This window comes from Haliotis rufescens, unplaced genomic scaffold (assembly GCF_023055435.1).
Source record: "Haliotis rufescens isolate VD_foot unplaced genomic scaffold, xgHalRufe1.0.p SCAF_3, whole genome shotgun sequence".
Classification (NCBI taxonomy): domain Eukaryota; kingdom Metazoa; phylum Mollusca; class Gastropoda; order Lepetellida; family Haliotidae; genus Haliotis; species Haliotis rufescens.
In genome coordinates, this window is record NW_025964001.1 from 9463165 (window position 1) to 9486713 (window position 23549).

Here is a 23549-nt window from a genome sequence, read left to right on the forward strand (position 1 = left end):
AAAATAATCAGGGGTCTGTGACCTTTGGAAAATGGACAAACTGGAGGCCTGTGCAGTTATCAAGTTCATGAAGAAAAAGGGTTTAACAAACAGCCATCCATGAAGATATGAACACAACAATTGGGAAGTATGCCCATCCTACCATAAAGAGGTAGGCAGCAGAGTAAAGTGCGACAGGGACAACCTTGAAGACGACCCCAGTCCTGGAAGGCCTGACACATCAGCAACACCACAAATGATCCAGAAAACCAAGGTATGGTGACGACCGACTGGCGAATGACTGAGCGTCATATTGTTAGTTCAGTAGGCATTTTTCAGGAGAGAGTACATACCATTATCACAGAAACTTTGGCAATGAAGAAAATATCAGATCAATGGGTTCAATAGCTTCTGTCATCTGATCAAAAACGCTCCAGGCACAACATGTTTCATGATAATCTTTCTTTGTTTCAGCAGATCCAGGAAGGTTCGTGCAATGGCTTGTGACTATGGATGAAACCTTGGTTCACCAAACATACTCTGGAATGCCGAGGGTGTCATCATGGGGGACTATCTTCCAAAAAGTCAGACAATACACGGAGCAAATGATGCTGAACTCTGAGGCAATTATAGGATGCAATTAAGACTAATAGACGTAAGGTAAGACTAAGAGAGATGGGAAGCTGAGAAAAGGTTTGCTCTTCAGCTAGTGCACAGATCAGTCATTGCCACGTCTACAATCCACAAGTATGGCGATGAACTCCTTCAGCACCCACCTTATTCTCCTGATCTAGCCTGAACCTGTTTTAGTTTGAACTATGATATTATATTTATAACAGTTGCGACAAGCTTTTTGTACAGCTAAGGGAAAGACTTCCTCGAAAATGGGTTAAAATCCTGCAAAAGTATATCAAGGTGGAAGGGAATGTTGAGAAGTAAATCATTTTAATGTCTTTATGTCAAGTGTTTCTGTGTGAGGCTCAGAACATAACAATCACCCTCCATACCTTCTACCCATGGGAATTGAAATCGGACTTGTGTGTGATAATAAAGGGGCACCAACCACTAGCCTACCCTGTCTCCCCTATCATGGAAACATGCACGCACAAAAAATTCACCAACATAATAAGGACAGGAATTTGTTATTGTGACGTCACATCATTAAAAAAAACTGGATTTATTTATCAAAATAATTGACTAAAAAGAGCATCTACATCTACACATTAACATTTTCTGCAATGTTAACAACATTACTTTACACGGGAACTTGTGAACTTACAAGACATATACTAACACACAATTAATGTGGTAGTTATAAATCAATTATGCAAATACAAAATGACAGGTGCTTTAAGGAAAGTTTAAGGAAGTAAAATAAATCATGATCAGTGATAGGTGATGAATATAACTTGTGATGCTTACGTTCATCCATGACAGCAACTCCGTTAGCTTCTTCTAATAAGTGCTTGCTCTCCTCTTGATCCTCTGAACCAATGTACTTGGCACTGAGTCTATGGGTGCCCTGCAACATGTATAATCATCATATTATTACTGGCTTCTGTGGGTGCCCTGCAACTTGTATAATCATCATATTATTAGACCCATGAAGATCCATGTGAGAATTGGTCTTGAGCAACCCATGCTTGCCGTAAGAGGTGACTAATGGGATCAGGTGGTCAGGCTGGCTGACTAGGCTGATTCATATCAACATATTCCAATTGCGTAGATCAATGCTCATGATGTCAATCACAGGATTGTCGGGTCCAGACTCGATTATTTACAGACAGCTGTCATATAACTAGAGTATTGCTGAGTGCAGCGTTAAACAACAAACAAACATCCTATTATTACTGGCTTATGTGGGTGCCCTGCAACACGTATATAATAAATGAATTAAAATTGATCTGATTTGTTCTACTGTAATCTGTATCATGACTGCAAATTAGACCAAACCTATAATAATTATGTTATAAATATTTTTGCTCCTGTAGGTATGGGGTTGCTGACATTGGAGATTAGTTTATATATTATAAATTTATAGGTAACAACCTATTTAGAGTGGAACATTTAATTTGGGACAAGTTAAAAGTCATTATCATGACAAATGAGATCCATCTAAATTCTGTCAATAGTCAGATCTGGAGGCAGGACATGCATCCCACATAAGAGCAGTGTACAATATATATAGTATAGTGAATACCTACTTTTGCTGATGCTGCTGTGAGCAACAAGTTCAATCAGTATGCATTAGTATTTGTTGTTTTCATGTCATAGCTGTATGCCTATACAGACACATACAGGGGCATGATAGGTCTTGTTTAATTTGCAGTCACAGCAGAGTTGATTCACATCATTCAAACATTACTTAACCAGAGCTCCAGATCAGCTGTGTATCTACATAAAATATGCATCAGAAAAGTAGAAATATGCAGTAAAATAAAATCCAAGCGTATCAAATACGCAACAAACATTACAAAAATAAAACTTGTGCGTATCATCAAAATATTGTGAAGTAACCCTGCGTATTCGATTAGCAAATCAGCAACTGATTTTGAAATTATAAACGGGCATTCCGTCAACCTTGCCAAACTCCACAATGACAGTTACATCATGGTCATTTGCCATCACACTTTCTTGTCGAAGTATCGTGGTATTTTTGAGTCCTATAAAGCTCTTGAACCAACACAACACCAGTTTGCAGGGACTAAATGAATAGTGATTTAAATATTACACTTAAATACCCACATGTGTAAAAACTAGTGGGTAACAGAAATTTGAATACCCAGATAGAATTACTGATACCCAATGACTTTAAAATGCATGGGTAAAATACCCACAACACCAAAAGCTTATCATGCTTATCTGGACCTCTGCTTGATCATTTATGTGTATCAATTTGGCACTAACTCATGATTACCAACAATGTCTGTCTCTCACATAGTATTAATTACAATGTCTAGACCTTGGCAGAAAATAGGCGCCAGACCATAGTATAGCAGCACCCAGATATTGTTGGGCTACACATGACATAACAGTGTAGCAGCATATGACATAAAAAATTTATGGCAGGGCCATTGTCAACAGGTATATTATGTATAATACATTACATAATTTTTGACAATGGCCCTGCCATAAACATTTTATGGCATATGCTGTTACACTGTGTAGCCATGCGATAACTGGGTATTATACAGATATTTGCAACAATTTTACTATGCATATTAGACACATTGAACTTAGCAACCATCTTTAGCATTGATAGTTGTGTTACAGTCTCAAGAGTATTGTAAACAATACCAGTATTATTTACCCATCACGATATACCTGACAAGAAGCTATTAATGATGGCAGATATATGGCCAGGTAGCAGACAGTAACTTACCTTAGTTGTTGTCTGTTGAGCTACCACAGTATCAGCTATTACAGACAAAGGTAGGCTGTGATTACAAAAGCCTGCGTTCAAAATGCGGTAAACCCCAATTTTCAGTAGCTACTTCCTTTAACGATTAAATCTTCCCTGTCACCATCAGAAATAGAGCTATGAAACGTAAACAGCTCGCCCTGAGATCGATCGCCAGGTCGAGCGTCTATCACAACAACGGAACAAAGCCTGTCGTCACAAACACCCGCCGTTCTTATTTGCTGTGAAAACAATAAACGAATTTGACGCGCTAAGACAGACGACTATCTAGTGGCTTACACTATTACAGGTGTTCTTTCGAAATATACAGCTGTTCACTCACAGTCACCAATGATTCAGAATGCGTCACCTCCACAAGATTTCATTTCTTCAAAACGCACTAAATTATTCACGATAACTACAAACTAGAGTTGTTCGTTACGCTTGATTAATCATTTATGAAGCAGGGTCCGAATAATTTAGTCTCACCGGTTCCAAAGGTAGGTCTGCATGATGTGGGGGTGTGGCCATCTTGAATCAGGTTCGTTTTCCAATGACCATCTAACTAAGGTTTTTTTGATGTATTTCAAGGGCAGATAGGCCAATGTAGGTTGCTGGATGATTAGAGTCGAAGCTGCGATGTGAATTATTCAAGCCAATCAGCACATATCGCGTGGATCTTCTTTCAACGGGGCCAGTTGCCAGTCACCGAGCGACCATGATCAAAACAAACACGAACATCTACACAGAGTTAGCTCCCTTACATAACGTGACCGTGAACATGTACGGGGGTCGATGGAATAACGTGACAAGAAACTAAACTACCCAACTTTAGTTGAAATAAATGTTTTCAGACAGTTAACACACTGTCAGTATACACACACCATGGATCGATTTCGATTAGCCTACATAGCCTGTGTATGCAGAAATGTGCGTTTGAATCATTTCTTTGTGAAATTTGTGTTCATGCTTAAGTATATATATATATATATATATATATATATATATATATATATGAGTAGATGTAGATGAGTATGTAGGTATTTCACACGTAATAGAGAGACTATGCTGAAAATCACTTCGGGCTTTCCTCATACATCAAGTAGAAATATCATGTGAGACACTATTCAGAGGTCTTAAACCCAACTCATTCACTTTGAGAAAAAACAACTGGTTTAATTTCAGACAGTTTATATTCAGACGGTTTTTATTCAAATTCTTGCTTGTTCACATTTTAAAAAATATATATACAATAGGTCATAATTCCTATATCTGCTTGAGGAGAACATTTTCATTTTGTTATGAGGGCCAAGTACTCCTTTAATAAACCCCGACCCGCTTAGTTTGATAATGACGTACCAAGGATATTCGGCCTGACACGTGCCTCACTGACATGTTTGCGTCCCCAAGCGTCATGTGCCAATGAAACAAGGAGAAAAAAGGTCGCCCAACTACGAAAGCCCATTAGGACCATATTGGTATTTTGTCTTTTTTCTCTTTTAAAAGGCGTAATTACGACTTTTCAAAACTCGTAATTACGAAAATATAGTCGTAATTACGAGAATCAAAGTTGTAATTACGACTTTTACAATGATGATGAAAATCACCGTGATATAATGACAAAGCAATAAATAGAATCTTATTATAAACTAATTTTTTCTCGTAATTACGAGTTTTGAAAAGTCGTAATTACGACTTTTTTCATAATTACTACTTTATTCTGGCTATTACGAGTTTTGAAAAGTCGTAATCACGACTTTTAAAAGAGAAAAAAAACCAAAATACCAGTATCGTCCAAATGGGCTTTCGTACCCCAACGAATGTGAACAAGCTGGTTCCCTGGGTATGCTGCGCTGGCGCTGTGTAGCGCCAGCGCAGCATACCCAGGGAACCAGGCTGATATGTGAACTGTGTACGTCAGTTCTGAGTGGTTTATGTCAGTTCTGAGTGGTTTAATTGTCTACATTTGACGACTTTTATTCAGGCGCGCATGTCATCCCAGGATTATCACGAGTGACTAAGTGAGTATGGTTTTTAGCCGCTAGCAATATCTCAGCAGTACCACGGCGGCGACACCAGACATGGGCTTCATACATTGGACCCATGTGGGGACTCGAACCCTTTAACCACTAGGCTACACCCACCAACCCGGATTATCATGAATGCACGTCATCTGCTGATAGATGTTCGCGTTATCAACCACTGGTTATCCAGACGTGAATACTTTAAAGGTCCAATCGATGTATATGCGATATTCCCGGCGGACCTGAGTGGATATTACGGGTTCGAACTGGTCCGCAGTAACTTATCTTTGTGCTAAGCGGCTACATGCATCGGATGGTTGTGTTCGTTGACTTGGTGATGGCGCGGCACCGTCTTCCGACGGTGTAGGGCTTGCTCATTGTCTCAACCACTGGTTTGTCTGGTCCAGACATGAGTACATGTATTTACAGGCTGTCGTGATATAGCAAGGGTATTACTGACTACGAGACAGGCTGTCATATTGAAAAAAACCCATCTTTATCCATTACTCAGCCATATTTTCATCTATCATTGTGGAATTTGATATGGAAAACATATGTGATATGACCAGTTTACTGTGTAATGTGGTATTGTAACCTTTGAACTTATTTCAAAAGTGGCCGGATCAATCGTGATGAAGATGTAGCCGGAAAGTCGCCAGAGGGTAGCCACAAGGAACCCAGAAGAGCTTCATCATATTTAACACTGATGTTGAACTAGTTCACGAAGCGCTTGTAAAATATATCAAAGTTGACTTTTGTCAGCTTGTTGAGATAAAGTAAAGGAACATCGCAGTTGAGTGAGTGAGTGAGTGAGGTTGGTTTTACGCCACTTTTAGCAATATTCCAGCAATATCACGGCGGGGGACACCAGAAATGGGCTTCACACATTGTACCAATGTCGGGATTCGAACCCGGGTCTTCGGCGTGACGAGCGAACGCTTTAACCACTAGGCTAACATCGCAGTTGATGTTTCTCGTGGTGGAAACATAAAGAAATAGCAAAACATATATGGCAATCTGCATCAGCATAAGAACGAATGTTACCACGTCTATACATCTTGTTAAGATATAATAACAGTATCACAGTATAGAGTCGCGGTGTTACTAATATGTCGAGGTTTGCTTGTGTGTTGTTTAACGTCGCAGTCATTCATATTCCAGCTGTATGACGGCGGTCTGTAAATGATCGAGTCTGGACCAGAAAATCCAGTGATTGACAGCATGATCATGGATCTACGAAATTGGAAAACGATGACATGCATCAACCAAATCAGCAAGTCTGATTACCCGAACCTTTGTCATCACTTACGACAAGCATGGGTTGCTGAAGATGAATTCTAACCCGGATCTTCACAGGTACATGCCGAGGTGGTCCAGTGGAGCTAAAATTGCGGGTTCGCGTCCTCATACTACACGATATTTTGGGTGTGTCAAGAAATATTGTGACATTGCATGTGGGTTTAAATGAATCATAGATACACCACATTTCTTTTGCTGAAGGCCATCTGCAGATTTGGTTTAAATCATGTATGGGTTTCCCATATGATCCCCCGTTTGTCTGAGCCAGACCTGTGTTTGTGGCTTCCCATATGATCCCCCGTTTGTCAAAAACACACCCGTGTTTGTGGGTTTCCCATATGATTCTTGGTTTGTCTTCATCAGACCCGTGTTTGTGGGTTTCCTATATGATTCTTGGTTTGTCTTCATCAGACCCGTGTTTGTGGGTTTCCTATATGATTCTTGGTTTGTCTCCATCAGACCCGTGTTTGTGGGTTTCCCATATGATCCCCCGTTTGTCTGAACCATATCCTTGTTAATGGGTTTCCCATATGATCCCCCGTTTGTCTGAACCAGATCCTTGTTAATGGGTTTCCCATATGATCCCCCGTTTGTCTAAACCATACCCGTGTTTGTGGGTTTCCCATATGATTCTTGGTTTGTCTTCATCAGGCCCGTGTTTGCGGTTTCCCATATGATTCTTGGTTTGTCTTCATCAGACCCGTGTTTGTGGGTTTCCTATATGATTCTTGGTTTGTTTCCATCAGACCCGTGTTTGTGGGTTTCCCATATGATTCTTGGTTTGTCTTCATCAGGCCCGTGTTTGTGGTTTCCCATATGATCCCCCGTTTGTCTGAACCAGATCCTTGTTAATTTGTTTCCCATATGATCCCCCGTTTGTCTGAACCAGATCCTTGTTAATGGGTTTCCCATATGATCCCCCGTTTGTCTAAACCATACCCGTGTTTGTGGGTTTCCCATATGATTCTTGGTTTGTCTTCATCAGGCCCGTATTTGTGGTTTCCCATATGATCCCCCGTTTGTCTGAACCAGATCCTTGTTAATGGGTTTCCCATATAATCCCCCGTTTGTCTGAACCAGATCCGTGTGTATGGTTTTCCCACATGATCCCCCGTTTGTCTGAACCAGATCCTTGTTAATGGGTTTCCCATATGATCCCCCGTTTGTCTAAACCAGATCCTTGTTAATGGGTTTCCCATATAATCCCCCGTTTGTCTGAACCAGATCCGTGTGTATGGTTTTCCCATATGATCCACCGTTTGTCTAAACCAGACCCGTGTTTATAGGTTTCCCATATGATGCTCTGTTTGGGCTGTAGGGTGGATGGTTTAACTGTTCAGCCCAGACTTAGCCCCCGGTGACTACTTGTATTTCCTGTTCCGGCAAATAAAATCTGCCCTACGTGGAAGACGCTTCCAGGATGACGAGGCTTCCACAGAGGCGTGGTTAGACGGCCGATCTGCGGATTTCTATAAAAGTGGTATTAAAAGCTTGAAGGACAAATGGAATAAGTGTATTGAGGTGAATCGAGAGTATATTGAAAAATAAAAGTGCAAAAGATATTCTGCGACTTGGTCTTATATTAAAGTTGCAAAACTTATTGAACGCCTCTCGTGGATGTTCGACACGCTGTGTCCAGATCTGCGACAGTTACTTCTAAGAAAACGGAGAGTCGGAATGACCAGTGGAATTTGTCGCCCGGACGCGTGAAAAACTGCGTCCCTGCAGAATCCAATGACACAATAATGAGGCTCGGTCTTTCTATGGAGGTTATCTTCCGATTATGTTATATCTCGTATACATCATTCGTTAAGAATAAATATTGTATAAGCGAACCATTGGCAAGAATAAAACATATTCAATTCCTAATGTCAAAATATATTTTCGAGGGAAAACACGAGTAATAATTTCCTTTTTATCTAATGGCATTCTTAAAGTAGTCGTTTAAGCCACATTTTAAGTCACTAAAGAAACTTTAATAACCGCGTGGTAATACGATTCCAGAGTGAAAACAAAATGTATTATATAGTGCCAATCAAAAGTAGTTCCTTATAGTTGAACTCTTTTGCATATTTACCGGATCGTAATACTAAGCATAACGAATTTGTTTATGGCATCGACACCCTAATGGCCCTATCCATTATGTATATAATTACTACTCCAGTGATGCTGGATTTCATGCGAGATTTTAAACGCCAATGACTCTTTCAGCTCTCCTTCGCCATTAGGTCCACACGCTGTGAGTTTTCTCAAATGGTCTCTCACTCATACGTGGACTGCTTAACAGTGTTCTTTAAACTCTGGAACATTTTGAAGTGACGGAAAAATGGACGTGCCGTACACCCAGAAAAACACCAAAACGGAACACCCATGCTTTTCAACAACCAGTGCTTTAGGTTGAACCAAACCATCTAAGCTGTAGACACGGGCTTTCATATTGCTACTAATGCTGGTTTTATTTGGCTCGAATGACATGGCCAAATGGGCAATCACCTGGAATTTAATACGTGAGTGAGTGAGTGAGTGAGTGAGAAATTTGGTTTTGAAGCTGCCTTTGGTATATAGCGGGTTACAGGGACATTTTTCAAAACATTTGACCAATAAAATTATTGTACATGTAAGGTAAGGTAAAGTATCATATAGGGGCGTTACAACAATCCTTTCGTTAGGATCGCTTTGTTGAACGAGGCCTCGGGTCATAATGCAATTGAGTGTTTTGCTGACACAAAAGCTTTGCAAACTGTCCATGAATAAACAAGATGAAAAGAATAGCCCCCAAAAAGCAGATCGTTTGTGTGATTGGTGTCTCTTTTCAAGTTTTGAAAACTAGATATGTCACACCTAGAAGGGTAAGCATGTCCTGCCCTAACGATAGCACCCGTCACTTTCACAATTTGCGTACAAAAGTATGTGTTTGTTGCTTGACATCACGCAGCAACCATGCGACGACAACATGTAAACAAGCCAGACAATCAAGTGGTTGACCAGAGGTCTTCACTCCAACATTGTCAGGTCTGGTAGGCTAGTGAGCTAATTCAATCCTAATGAAATACCCTGTGCAAACGAAAACGACCATCCGTCATTATACAGTTCAGCTCTTGCACGACAACTTGAAGCTTAAGGTAATATCAATCTGAATCGTTGTTCTTGTCTGGCATGACTCCTGTATGCAGACTTCATGCGTGATAGTTCCAAATTTGGTTAATTTTTCAGAACACGACTGTTGAGATGGTTCCTGAGTTTAATTTACTCTGAGTCGATTCTAAATTGGCTGAGTTGTGGATTGCACCTTTGACCGGATATTGTCTGCTGTATGTGTAGATCACGTGATGTGTATGCCACCATCGTTGTTAAATTGGATCTCATGCATGATGGCAACGCAACAGTAGTTTAGGATGTGCTGAATAATTTGAAAGGACACTCCATGATCACATAACCTTTTTATGACAGATCGCATGAATCACAGTCTTAACAAAGGATCTCCAAGACGTATGGAGGAAACAACATCAGGATATGGCAACGCATTACTCGGAATATCCCTCACGATTGAATGAACAAAATAAGGAATTTATCACTTTCCCAACTGTATAAACGTTTCTAGTCATGTCAATCCATATTATACTCAGTCTGACATTCTCTTTTAGTCCATCTTATACTCGGTTTGACTTTCCTCTTATTCTGTGTTATACTCGGTCTGACATTTTCTTTAATCCATGCTATACTCAGTCTGGCATTCCCTTTTATTCCATGTTACACTCTTATTCTGTGTTACACTCCGTTTGACTTTCTCTTTATGCCATTTTATACTGTTTGTCATTCCTCTTATTCCGTGTTATACTCGGTCTGACATTCTCTTTATTCCGTGTTATACTCAGTTTGGCATTCCTCTTACTCCATGTTATACTCGGGCTGACATTTTCTTTAATCCATGTTATACTCAGTCTGACATTCTCTTTATTCCGTGCTATACTCAGTCTGGAATTCTATTTATTCCATGTTATTCCTAATCTGGCATTCTCTATGTTCCATGTTATACTCAGTCTGGCATTCTATTTATTCCATGTTATTCCTAATATGGCATTCTCTATGTTCCATGTTATACCCAGCCTGGCATTCTCTTTATTCTATGTTATTCCTAATCTGGCATTTTCTATGTTCCATGTTATACTCAGTCTGGCATTCTATTTATTCCATGTTATTCCTAATCTGGCATTCTCTATGTTCCATGTTATAGTCATTCTGGCATTCTATTTATTCCATGTTATTCCTAATCTGGCATTCTCTATGTTCCATGTTATAGTCATTCTGGCATTCTATTTATTCCATGTTATTCCTAATCTGGCATTCTCTATGTTCCATGTTATAGTCATTCTGGCATTCTATTTATTCCATGTTATTCCTAATCTGGCATTCTCTATGTTCCATGTTATAGTCATTCTGGCATTCTATTTATTCCTTGTTATTCCTAATATGGCATTCTCTATGTTCCATCTTATACTCAGTCTGGCATTCTATTTATTCTATGTTATTCCTAATCTGGCATTCTCTATGTTCCATGTTATAGTCATTCTGGCATTCTATTTATTCCATGTTATTCCTAATCTGGCATTCTCTATGTTCCATGTTATAGTCATTCTGGCATTCTATTTATTCCTTGTTATTCCTAATATGGCATTCTCTATGTTCCATCTTATACTCAGTCTGGCATTCTATTTATTCTATGTTATTCCTAATCTGGCATTCTCTATGTTCCATGTTATACTCAGTCTGGCATTCTATTTATTCCATGTTATTCCTAATCTGGCATTCTCTATGTTCCATGTTATACTCAGTCTGGCATTCTATTTATTCCATGTTATACACTTTCTTTATTAACTATGTCTTACAACGGCCAATTGCAGGATCTTAAAATGAATGCATGGAAAAAAACCTTGTTTTCATTATTCTGGAAATACATTTGAGCACTCTCAGTGCACTTAATATAGCTGTCGTTATGTAGCAATGTCTTTTATGTTGGAATAATTAAATTGGATGACTTCTGACTAAACTCATTAACGGCATTGTAGAATGATTAAAGTACGGAATACACACATTGTTAGAACACAATCTTAAATTATCTCAATAATCTACCCAGTGGAAATTCACATTCTATTGAATTCTATCTAATATGTCAAACAAACAAGATGATTTCACACAAAACACATCCGCAAATATGACCAAATTACAACTGCCACGAACGCCAAAGCTTTTTTCTGTTCTTGATCAAGGGAGTATCATAATGAAGGCAGGATTGAGTCAATTTGCCGGCCATTATAAACAGCAGTGTCATCATAAAATACATATAGTTTTATCACGACGTCTACAGGGAAGGTATATTAGCCGAATTGTTTACTGACAGGGTTATCTGTACACCTGATACAGTGCTGAAAAATAACAAAACATTACTCTTCCTTTGAGATATCTCTACTGACAAAAGATTACTACTTCATAATGTCTGTTGGAAAGCCTTGGGGATTTCACACATCTTGCACGGATATTGCAGAATGTAGAAGCGTGGAGATTAACAATTATTTGTGACTGAAGATCAAACAATCAGGTGCGATATAGGTCGTGTAATATAGGTGTACATGCATGTCTTAATTGGATTCAGTGATGTTGGATATTATCGTTTGCTATCTCAACGTAAACGAACTGAATAGATTGCTTGCACTCTCACATGCAATGACCTTCGTTAATATTTCACTGTAAATACTTTTTCCCAATCTCTGGAATTCCTAGTATGTACATAATATATTGTCTTTTAATATATAAATTGTACATAAACATTCTTGTAAATCTATGGGAGAGGTCGATCCAATTTTTGACAACCTGTGCCCAATCATTTTTATGTTAATAAGATATATTTAAACTAATCAGCTCCAGGTTATATCTTTCGCATTTTGAAGACTAGGTGGATTTCTGGGACACGAACAATCCCACATATTGTCATAAATCCAATTTATGTCATGTATGCATATTTCTTAACAAAACTTCATTTGCTATTAATTTCCGAACCCACCTCCGTTTAGGACTCTGAATTTCAAATCTAACTTCAAATCTAACTTTGCAGCCAATAACTCCACAACACTTTCTGCGAAGATATCAAAAGCGTCATACGTCATTTGCTCAAAAGTTGTTTGATCAGGGTTACAACATTCAAGGCCTAACTTATGCAAATGCTTTTAAAAGGTTTTATGGCAGACATGTGGAGAACATTTCCATATTTGACGCACCAATGAATAAAATGATGTCTGATGCAATTCCCTATTTTTATGTATGCTATTCCCGGTGTATTTTTTCAGGTTAACAATTGGCTAGCAGCCTTTGAATGTGTCTGTAACGGAATCAACAATGAAGCACTGTAATGTTTCCAATTGTTGGAACATAATAATTTAAATGTAAGTGTCGAGTAATTTTATTAAACCATATCTCTCATAATTAAATGAATGAAATTTTGAATTATTTAAACCAAAATGTCACATCGGCACATGCTCACTAATACCACACATTTGTTACTTTCAATGAATTCCGATTCAAGCTCACTCACCTTGCAAAGTGTGTGCCCTCCGTGAACTGACGGATTTCATTTGGTTGATATATTTCTTGTGATGAGCATCAGCGTTGTTCAATCACAAAAATGTAAGACGAGACGTAAAATAGGAGGTAATGCGGTGTATAGGAAATAAATTGTGTAGATACATTACATTATTAGAATCTGAGGACCGTATTTGAAGTTGACACTCTCTGAATATTCAATATTACAGATGGAAACTTACATAGAGCTCTTTTGTAGTGAGTGCATGATTAACGATATACGCGGCAAGTGACTGTAGATTAACACCGCTTAAAGCTATAATCTTGCAACATCACGGCGTGGAACACCAGAAATGATCTTCACATACTGCACCCATATGGGGAACATGAGGAACCATTTCAACACAAGGCTATGCCAACGACCGTTCTTTTGGAGGGTTTACTACATAGAAGTGGTATTGTCACAACGGCAAAAGTACTGATTCAGTTGGTTAGTTAAAACAGTATTGAAATAACACAACGATGGTATTATGAGAACCTTGATCTTCTCTCTGTTCAGCATGACGGCACAGACTATACTCTTCAAAACACATTTGTCAACAACTTTTTTGGACAACTTATTTATTACCAAAAATTACAAGTACCAAATGATACAAGAACAAAATGAAATGAATGCAGTTGTTTTATGCTGACACATGAGTTATGCACATACATATAACATGTTCGCTGGGTTCAGTAGATAGAGCGGATGATGACAAGAACGCTACAGAAGAAGATATTATTATTGTCTGATTTACAATAATGAATTTATCCTACAAAAAGGAAAACGAAATGTAAAGTATTTATAACAGGTTCGAAGTATTCCAATCTGATGATGGACAATTACAATGCATCGATAATTGCCACATAATCGTGTTGCTTTGATATTATAGCACACTGTCTTTATTTCAGATGTTACAGTAGCATAATAGTCAGCATTGTTGTGTAACTTTCAACGGGTTTCTATTGTAAAATAACATTATTATGGCCCTTTTACGGATTGACGAAGTTTCGTTGATCAGATATAAGTCTATTTAATTCCCCATGCTGAGGCTTTGCAGACACAAGTTTAGCCAACACTATTGCCAGTCACTTTCAGGCAAGAAGAACATGAAGAAGCAGCCTGGTGAACATGTTAAGATTGTTACTACCAAGCAGTGAAAACCCACCTAACTATTATGATTGAGATTAAGGGGGGGGGGGGGGGGGGGGGTTAATTTGTTAATTCCGTCTATTTAAGTGGGAATGGCAACGTCCGGAGGTTTCTCTCTATATGTTTCCTTGCGAGAAGGAAGATGAAAATCTGAAAATATATAATCTTTTCGTTGTTGACTATTGGCATTATGACGCGAAGTAATGACTTTAAGAACAATTCTCACGTACTGATTAGATTGTAATAAGAGAATAATAATCGTTAAAACGTCTTCGGAACTGTAACTACTTCAAGAAATAGGCTTAAGGCTTATTATGCCAACCTGTCGATAAAGCTATTGTAAGGGAAACTTGATCGTAAAGCCGTTAATTAAGGTTCATTCTTTTATACGAGGACGTGTAGCTTACTCGCCATAAACCTTTATATTATATTTGTCCGTCAACGTACATTGACTCATATATAGTTGAATATGCTCAACCGCGTCAGTGCTCTAGTGTAGTGGATAGAGCGTCTACCCAGAGAGCAGAAGGTCAGTGGTTCGATCCCGTGGCCGCTTCACACAAAAAGGCGATAAAAGGTACTTTTCATACCGTCTGGCGCTTCGTATTAAGGGGATAAAAGAAGAACTAGAATGTTCGGAGTCAGTATACAGTGTTTGGGTGGGTTGTCCATGTTAAACTGTTTCATGGTGTCTCAGTGAGCTAGTACTAAAAAATCGGACTAGTACAAGCAGCCAAACACAGATGGGCACGTACGAATTTTAGTGATAAGGAGCAGGTAACAGTAATTGATCGTTTCCTTTAACCAATTGCAAGATTGTGGTACATCGTCCAGATATGAATGAGCGTAGAGATACGGAAATCACGAACACCCAAAAAGAACCCAATCCGTTTACCAGATTCTAGTTCATTATAGGGAGACTTGGCTCGGCTTTGTTGGCTGTCGTAGCACATTTGATTCAAGATATTCAAAAACCTTCTCGTTTTTTTTGTTTTTGTTATGAATATCAGTCTAGTAGTTCACAGTTACCCTACGTTTCAACAGACAATGTCTCATGGAATGAAGTCTGATTTCAAACTTATCGTGGAGCATAGGTCCCTTTTAAATTTATTTTTTTTTAAAAATGGTTTTGTCCTCATGTACTGTGCCTTGCAAATGAATAAAAGCGACAAAACTCTTTCCATATTCATGAGTAATATCTGCCAAAAGCAGAGTCCATTGTATGATAATATGGGCATGTGTTTATGGTTAGCAAGGGCAAGTCAACTGCTCACCTGAAAAAAACACATGGGAACGTATTTATGATACACGTCGAAAGACTTTGCATCGGACATCATATTTGTCACTGATGCGTCAAATAAGGATATGTCCTCCACATGTCTTCCATTAAACTTTTTGAAGCCTACTGAGGCCTTAAATGTCGTAAGCTTCATCAAACAAGAGGAAGACTCGAATGATGCGCTTTTAAATCTTGTTAAGAAGAGCATGCTCGATTGTACCTCAAAAGTTGTAAAATGTAAACACAAGGGCTGGAGCTGCGTGAATATTGCTCAACATAAAGGTAACGTTGACTATATGAAAGTTGACGTCATCCCTCTTGTCATACAGTCTTGTGGAGAGGGTTTTGTCACTCTGAATGTGTATGCATAGATCTAAATATGAAACAGATGAGGTGGTTTCACTAGTCTCCTATATCTCTAGTTCAGGGGCTGTGGGTAGCTTAGTGGTTAAAGCGTTCTCCCGTCACGCCGAAGATCCGGGTTCTATTACCGACATAGGTACAATGTGTGAAGCCCATTTCTGGTGTCTCCCGCCGTGATATTGCTGGAATATTGCTAAAAGCGGCATAAAACCATACTCACTCACTCACTATCTCTAGTTCAGGTTGAGGATTGAGTGGGAAGCGAACTGGCTATTTGATGGTTATTGAACGATATCAGATCATCGATATACCTGAAGCTTAAGTAAAACATCTTTTGACTTTGCCAAACAGAGCAGAAATTCCGAGCCCATGGGTGGTGCCCTCAAAGATGTTATCAATGAGGAAGTCCAGCACTTCACATATTGTTTTTTCAGTAAACTTCAGATGGCATTTGCTTTCAACAACCGTCACGACAAGTTTTTTCCAGTCATTGCTTGTGTAATGACCTTGCATAATACGCGGTTCTGGTTGATCGCAAGTTGATTTCAAACACCGTTTATCTCATGGCCTTAAACGCATCATTTAGATTAATGATTAACAAAAACATTAATTTCCGCTTTGATTTGAGTGTTATCACAGCTTATATGGTAATAGTGGCTTTGGTCTCACGCACGAAGGTACTTACATGGGACATTCCATCTATCTCGCGAAACCCTGGAGCCCTCTTTGCCAATTCAGTGATTTGTAAGTGGATTTAGTGAAAGCATTTTGAATCTATTGCTTATGATTAAACTCCGTTCGTTTTCTCAAATGACAATATCTTTATGATTGTATAAGATATTTATTGTATGAGCTGTATCAAAACTGTGGATAGTCTAGCTTAATTGAGTGAGTGAGTGAGTTGGGTTTAACGCCGCTTTCAACAGTATTCCAGTTATATCGCGGCGTGTCAGCTTAATGTGGGCGGAAAGCCCGAAGTGATGCAGGTCTCAAGACGTTTACCACTTCGGTGAAACCCACGAGCACGGGTATGGTGCTGACAAACCTTGAAACATAATCGGGGCGAACCGGGATTCGAACCCACAATCATAGGTTTCTGGCCTGTCCAAGGGACGCAACTCTGCACAGCGAATCGCGGCGCCTTAGACGACTGGGCCACCCGTGCCCCCAGCTTAATTGAGGTATCAATGGCGACATGTAGCTGACTCACCATAAACCTTTATATTGAATTTGACCATGAACGTAAATGGACTGACTAATTGCAAATGATGGACCGCCTCCATGCTGTAGTGGGTAAAGTCTTCCCGGAGAGACAATGTCACATGGAATGAAGTCTAGTTTTAACGTCAAGCCATGGTCACCCCATCGTGGAGCATAGCAGCCTTTAAAATAAGGAAATGTTTAAAGTGTACTGCAACGATTTTTTTCATAACTACAAGATTAAGGAGTAAATGACTTCAGCAATGTAAATGAAACAACAAAGACTTTCCGGCCATCGCTAGTTCAATCATGACCTTGCAAAATACACAATTGTGATTGTTTACTAGTTGTTGGGGCGGCCGGGTAGCCTAGTGGTTAAAGCGTTCGCTCGTCACGCCGAAGACCCCGGTTCAATTCCCGACATGGGTACAATGTGTGAAGCCCATTTCTGGTGTCCCCCGCCATGATATTGCTGGAATATTGCTAAAAGCGGCGTAAAACCATACTCACTCATTTACTAGTTGTTTTTTAGACCTCCACCTACATGCATATAATTACGGTTGCTGTATTACCGCACATAATGGACATTAAAATATGCGGACGATGCAAATCAACAGTCAGAATGTTCAGAACTTGAGTACGAGTTTGAAGGACGTTTCTGACGTCTGTCGTGAAATTTTCAGAATGGCCAACGGGAGCCGGAAGGCCTAGGTGGCTGAAAGTTTGCACATAATTTTAATTTCAAACATTTCTGCCGACGTTGTGGTACCGAAATATCTTTATCAAGCCCACCAATGAATCTATCTAATACAGATATGTTAGTTGTCGAATATACACACTAAATATCAAATAGGTGAACTACACGACTTCGCACACTAACTACTTGATGTGTCTGTTATCCGTGTACCAGTCACTCGGTAAAAAAGTTGTCTAGCATCCTTAGCCTTGGTCGTCTCATAACGGATGCAGGTAATGGTTATTGAGTGGAAACTCGATGTATATTTCAGCTAATAGGTCGATAAGTGACACACACATTTCAATCCTTTGGAACATAGATTAGATGCTTTCATTTGTAGGCCTGTTACTGAATGCAAGCCATTATAATAATATACATGTGAAATACTTAAATCGTTTTGTCTAATGACGCTTTCGGAAAATTTCATCGAGACAGTCGTGTACAACTGGACAGAATATACCCAGCCGATATGGCAACAGACATTTTGCCGGTCTCCAATAAATAGCAATGCAATAGGTCAGCAGCAAAAGGTTATAGGCTCTATTATAAATGATACTGGATGTCCAGAATATTGTCGAAAGTCTTGAAACAGGCCTCCATTCTTGCGTCTGGACTAGTGTTGGAATCTGGCAGGAATTCGGTGTTTTCAGATAGGTATACAATCCGCTCTTGGCAATTAGATAAGAAGATTTTAGGTAAAAAAATGCTTCGAATCGCCATCATGTCGCTCTTATCCAGGTACAGCCAGCCTTCTACAAACTGACCCATCCTGAAATTTCTCGAACGATCAAACCTGCCATATTTGTTTGCAGAAACCAGGGGAGGTAACTTTGAATTCCATGCGCTCGCTGCCGTCGCCAACTTTTGACATTTTACCAGCATTTCAATCATTTCCTGCCAGTGACAATCACCACAAACATTACAAACAAACTCACAACAATCTCTACTGCCACAATCGCGGTACAATCTCCCTTAGTTTTCAATTTTTTGTTAATAATAAAGATGGCGGTAAGTTAAATTCTTTGTAGGTTAAACTGATTGCACTGTCACGCAGAGGGTGCAACACACCGTATTTCCCCCGTGACAAACTAACAACATATAGTGTAAAGCCCGTCAATCAGCGCCATGAAGCTCGGCCTGGTGTATCAGTCATCAATGCTAATTCAAAACGTTAACACCAGAGAGTGATCAGTCTCGACTGTTTGCCTAAGCAAATTTATAGGCGTAAAAGGCAAAATAGTGATGAAAATCATATGAGTGTGAATTTTACATAGAAATATTGCAGCAATATTGCAGCAATATCGCGGACAGTTATATAAAAGGATCACAGAGAATCAGTGATGCCACCAGGTTTTCACGTAAAGGGGCCTGTTTTACGGCTAGCACACACGACACTCATTTTTCTTAACCATTTATGAATGCTTTGGTATGTAGTGTGAATGGAAAACTGTAGGTGAAATGTGTCGCGTTTCATGTTCTCACGATCTCAACTCTTGGTAAACAGTCAAACAAGATGAGGTATGTAATAAAATTGTATTAGTGTAAACATTTGCATTACATATCTTGGACTTGAGATCATACTAGTATTGAGTATGGTTTTACGCCGCTTTTAGCAATATTCCAGCAATATCACGGCGGGGGACACCAGAAATGGGCTTCACACATTGTACCCATGTCTGGAATCGAACCGGGGTCTTCGGCGTGACGAGCGAACGCTTGAACCACAAGGCTACCCGACCGCCCCTGTATTTCGAGAGATGTGTAAACGTTTACATATAACGTGAATTGTGTTCATGGGTTTTATCAAACTGGTTAAAGCCAACGACCCTCATTACTTTAGGTTTCTTCCGCCTCGAAGCGGACATACCGTGATACAAGTGAACCACTGCTCAAAGAACAGAACAGAACCTCACTCATTCCACTTAGACTCCGTTGTGTGTATAAACCATCTGATGCAGTCGTTATATGCGAAGCAATATGAATTGCATGTGTTATGATCCAGACGATAATTAATTGACGAAGTGAAATGATTTGTATAGCCCGAGACAATAGTTTCTGGGGTGTACAAAACTTTCAGCTGGAAACGAATCTTTTATAACAAGTTTACAAACTACAAAGACGTCCATAACGTGAAATATAATTATGTGACCATTACTAGTATATGTATTTGTGACGGCCACCGGATGAATAAGAATCAATTATGACGTAACATGCAATTGACGTCACATCAAACAATATGACGTCATCAAGCCTATCAAGGCCGGCTGACAAGGGACTCACTCATGATACAGCAAGTTTCTTTAACCAGTCATGCTAATCCCCTGAACATTCTGTTTACCGTTACATCAGTTGCAATTATATGAAGACATTGAGCTATTGATTACATGTGTATGCCTTACATCTTCAAACTAGGACTGCCATCACTGCCACTTTCCCACTGAACTGATTTTCGTACAAATACTTATCGCGTTAGTAAATATTACCATTCACTCTATCCTCCAATAACCTCATGGGTTCCATGGTCCTTGAATGTTCGTGTGTACTTAGTGCCCTGCTATATCAACAGCTCTTGTTTTGTAGGTTGGCCCGAAAACGTTGTAGAGACAGATGTTTCAAATGGTAATTGGTATTTGAGTTTCCCATTATTTCACTGAGACCGTCTATGTATTTAGAGGGACTCAATTTGGTTCAATTTCCTCCTGGAACCTCTCATGTTAGAAATGCACTCCAGTGTTGTTATCATTGAAACACATCCACACAATCTCAATGTATTGCATTGATAGTTTTTTTCTGTATAATTTGGGTTCAACAGTAATATGAATATTTCACAGTTACCATTAGCAGCTGTTGCTTTCTTTAGACGACATGTGCCATAGCTTATTAGAGAAATAGAGGTTATCACGCGAGTGTGTTTGGGGATGGTAAATATCCTGCATTAGGAATAAACGTTGTATTTAGCGAGCCTTGGCGAGCTAAATACATAGTGTTTATTCCTAATACAGGATATTTACCATCCCCAAACACACAAGCGTGATAACCTCTTTATCATAAAATGTCATTCTTTAATTCTGTGCTTCAAAATCGCTTTCCCTCTCTCACAAACATTACCGAAACATAGCGAGTTTGCCTGGAATGCACGCATTAATATTTATTACGTCACAGGGTAAGTGATGTGTCAGTCGGACAGTGACAGTAGCCAATATAGTTCCAACTGAAATCTGTTTCTTATACAGTGGCGAAGCAACATATATACGCAAAACAACAATTGTTTTGAATTTCCTTTCGCGGCAATCCATCGGTCTGTCCGCTAGAGTAACTGCCCTTTGTCAAAGGGAAGCTACTCTAACCCTTGTCTATGAGATGTCACGGCCACGGTCAGACGTTGTTGACAGTCGGTCTGTCCTGTCATAACGTTTAGAAGTGTAGTCAGATGTACACACAGCGACAAAACGAAACAAGGTAACAATTCAAACATATCGGCCAAATCCAACTATTTTAATTTGTGGAGAAGGTTTCAAGCCGCAGAGGTCTACAAGCACAGATTTGGCTACTGATCCCGCTTGGCTAGGCCTCGTGCCCTCGCAAAATTGTTTCGAAATTTATATCTCCAAAGTTGCCGAAACTTATAAAACGCCTTAGCTACGTCACAGTTAGAAACTGATTTTCAGTATATTAGACTGTTCTTTTGATAATGATAGCAATTATCCCTGTAGTTTGTCCAGATTCCCGATGGTTAATTTTGACTCGATCGCCGAATGACAATGGCGACGCCATGTTTGTTTATAGACACTGAAAGTAGTCCCTACTTGACCTTTGATATTTGCATCTCTATCCGCATATGATCCCAACGGATATCGTTTTTATCCGTTGGCTTTATCCTGCCGAGAAACCTACCCATTATATGATAATATCTGACATGTTCATTCAAAATATGACATTTATGTTGTAATCTGAATCTATATCGTCTAGGTCTTATCGTTGTTTTATTCGTGTTTCACCTTACCTTACTCGGAAACGTGACCACCAGTGTAGTAATGGCATAAATTATTGAATGAAATATAAGCTGTGGTTTAAGATTTGAGCTTAATATTTTTAAGTTTTCAAAACGTTTTATGGTAGACACGTCGAGGACATTTCAAAGCTTGACGTATAATTAACCAAAATTATGCCCGATACAATTCATTATTTTGACTTGTACCATATGTTCCTTTGTTTTTTGGGTGAAGACTTTACTTGTCTTTGCATGTGTTTGTGACGGCTGCCACTGGTGTGGCAGGATACGATCATCTTTTCGCTAACGCGTGGTATCATCACTATTTGATAGTTAAACACATGCTCATGACAAAGTCGGAATCGTACAATATACTCTGCTTTTTGCAGAGATTACTTATGAACATGGAAAGGGTTTTGTCGATTATATTTATTATGATTATGAAAATAATTTTGTCATTGTTTTTTCAAGAAAGTCATCTTGATAATATTGAGTGCTTTCTTCAATCTGTCACAAAGTGTTTTAATGTCATTAATATCATCAAGAGTTAGCGAGTGAGCTCGGTTTAGCGCCGCTTTGAACAGTATTCCAGTTACGTCACGGCGTGTCACCTTCATGAGGAAGAAAGCCTAAAGTGATGCAGGTCGCAGACATTTAACACTTTGGCGAAACGCTCGAGAAGGGATACGGTGCTGACAAACCTAGAAACATAATCGGGTTTCGAACCCACGATCAAAGACTGCTGGCGCGCTCAAGGGAAGAAATATTATCAAGAAATAAATCAATATTTAAGAATGTAAAGACTATGTTGTATGTATTTTCGGGTTTACATGTAACATTAGGGCGTATAGCATAGGAAAGTAACCTCGGTATATTCCAATCGCAGTGTGTTGTAAATATAGAATATTGCCCGGTACATGTCCTATATATGTTTTAATAGTTGATGAAAAGTTGTTCTAAGTGTCGCAATGAAGAGTTCGAATTGCAGATTCGTCATACCGCTGAGAACAACACGTCATCCATTGTTCATTATTCAGTGATGCGTCGTCAGAACAATAGGTGGACTATTGAGACGGAGATATTTCTTTTGCATGTCTTGTAGGGTTGACACTTCATTTATGTTTCATAATTGTTTGTTTTAAATTGGCAATTGGTAATGTAATATAAAGACTCCTCCACTTGTGGATGAGTATGACACTATCAAAGGCTTAGGATTCATTCAGAAAATATACCCATGCTCATTAGTATTGTCATCCCCAAGATATATGCGTCTAAGTTAAGGGGTGACCATCATTATGAGGATGGGTATATGATCCGTGTTTCTGCCGTAGATCCAGGAAGGCCCATGTTCTTGTGCTTTGGCCTTCTGAAAGCGAATTCTCATGGATATACAGATAAACACTACAGCTGTTCCAAGCAGTTCTCAGCGGTAAAATATATGTACAAACACACACACACACACACACACACACACACACACACACACTGCGAATGGAATTAATTCAACTATAAC

At 39.2% G+C, this 23549-nt stretch overlaps 1 protein-coding gene across 10 annotated transcripts in view; it reads right to left on the reverse strand.

Moving 5' to 3' along the window:
* The window catches only part of LOC124140981 (FERM domain-containing protein 8-like), a 36322-nt gene extending 32198 nt beyond the window's left edge, over window positions 1-4124 (reverse strand). For 4 of the 10 annotated variants that reach the window (XM_048403689.1, XM_048403688.1, XM_048403687.1 and 1 more), the window contains exons 1-2: window positions 3869-4124; window positions 1402-1501 (exon numbers count right to left, since the gene is read on the reverse strand). In XM_048403689.1, coding sequence (XP_048259646.1) covers window positions 1402-1501; window positions 3869-3910 — 142 coding nt within the window. In that variant the 5' untranslated portion in view covers window positions 3911-4124. The other 6 variants (XM_048403691.1, XM_048403695.1, XM_048403700.1 and 3 more) reach the window with 6 other exon arrangements.
* Window positions 4125-23549: the final 19425 nt, after the last annotated feature.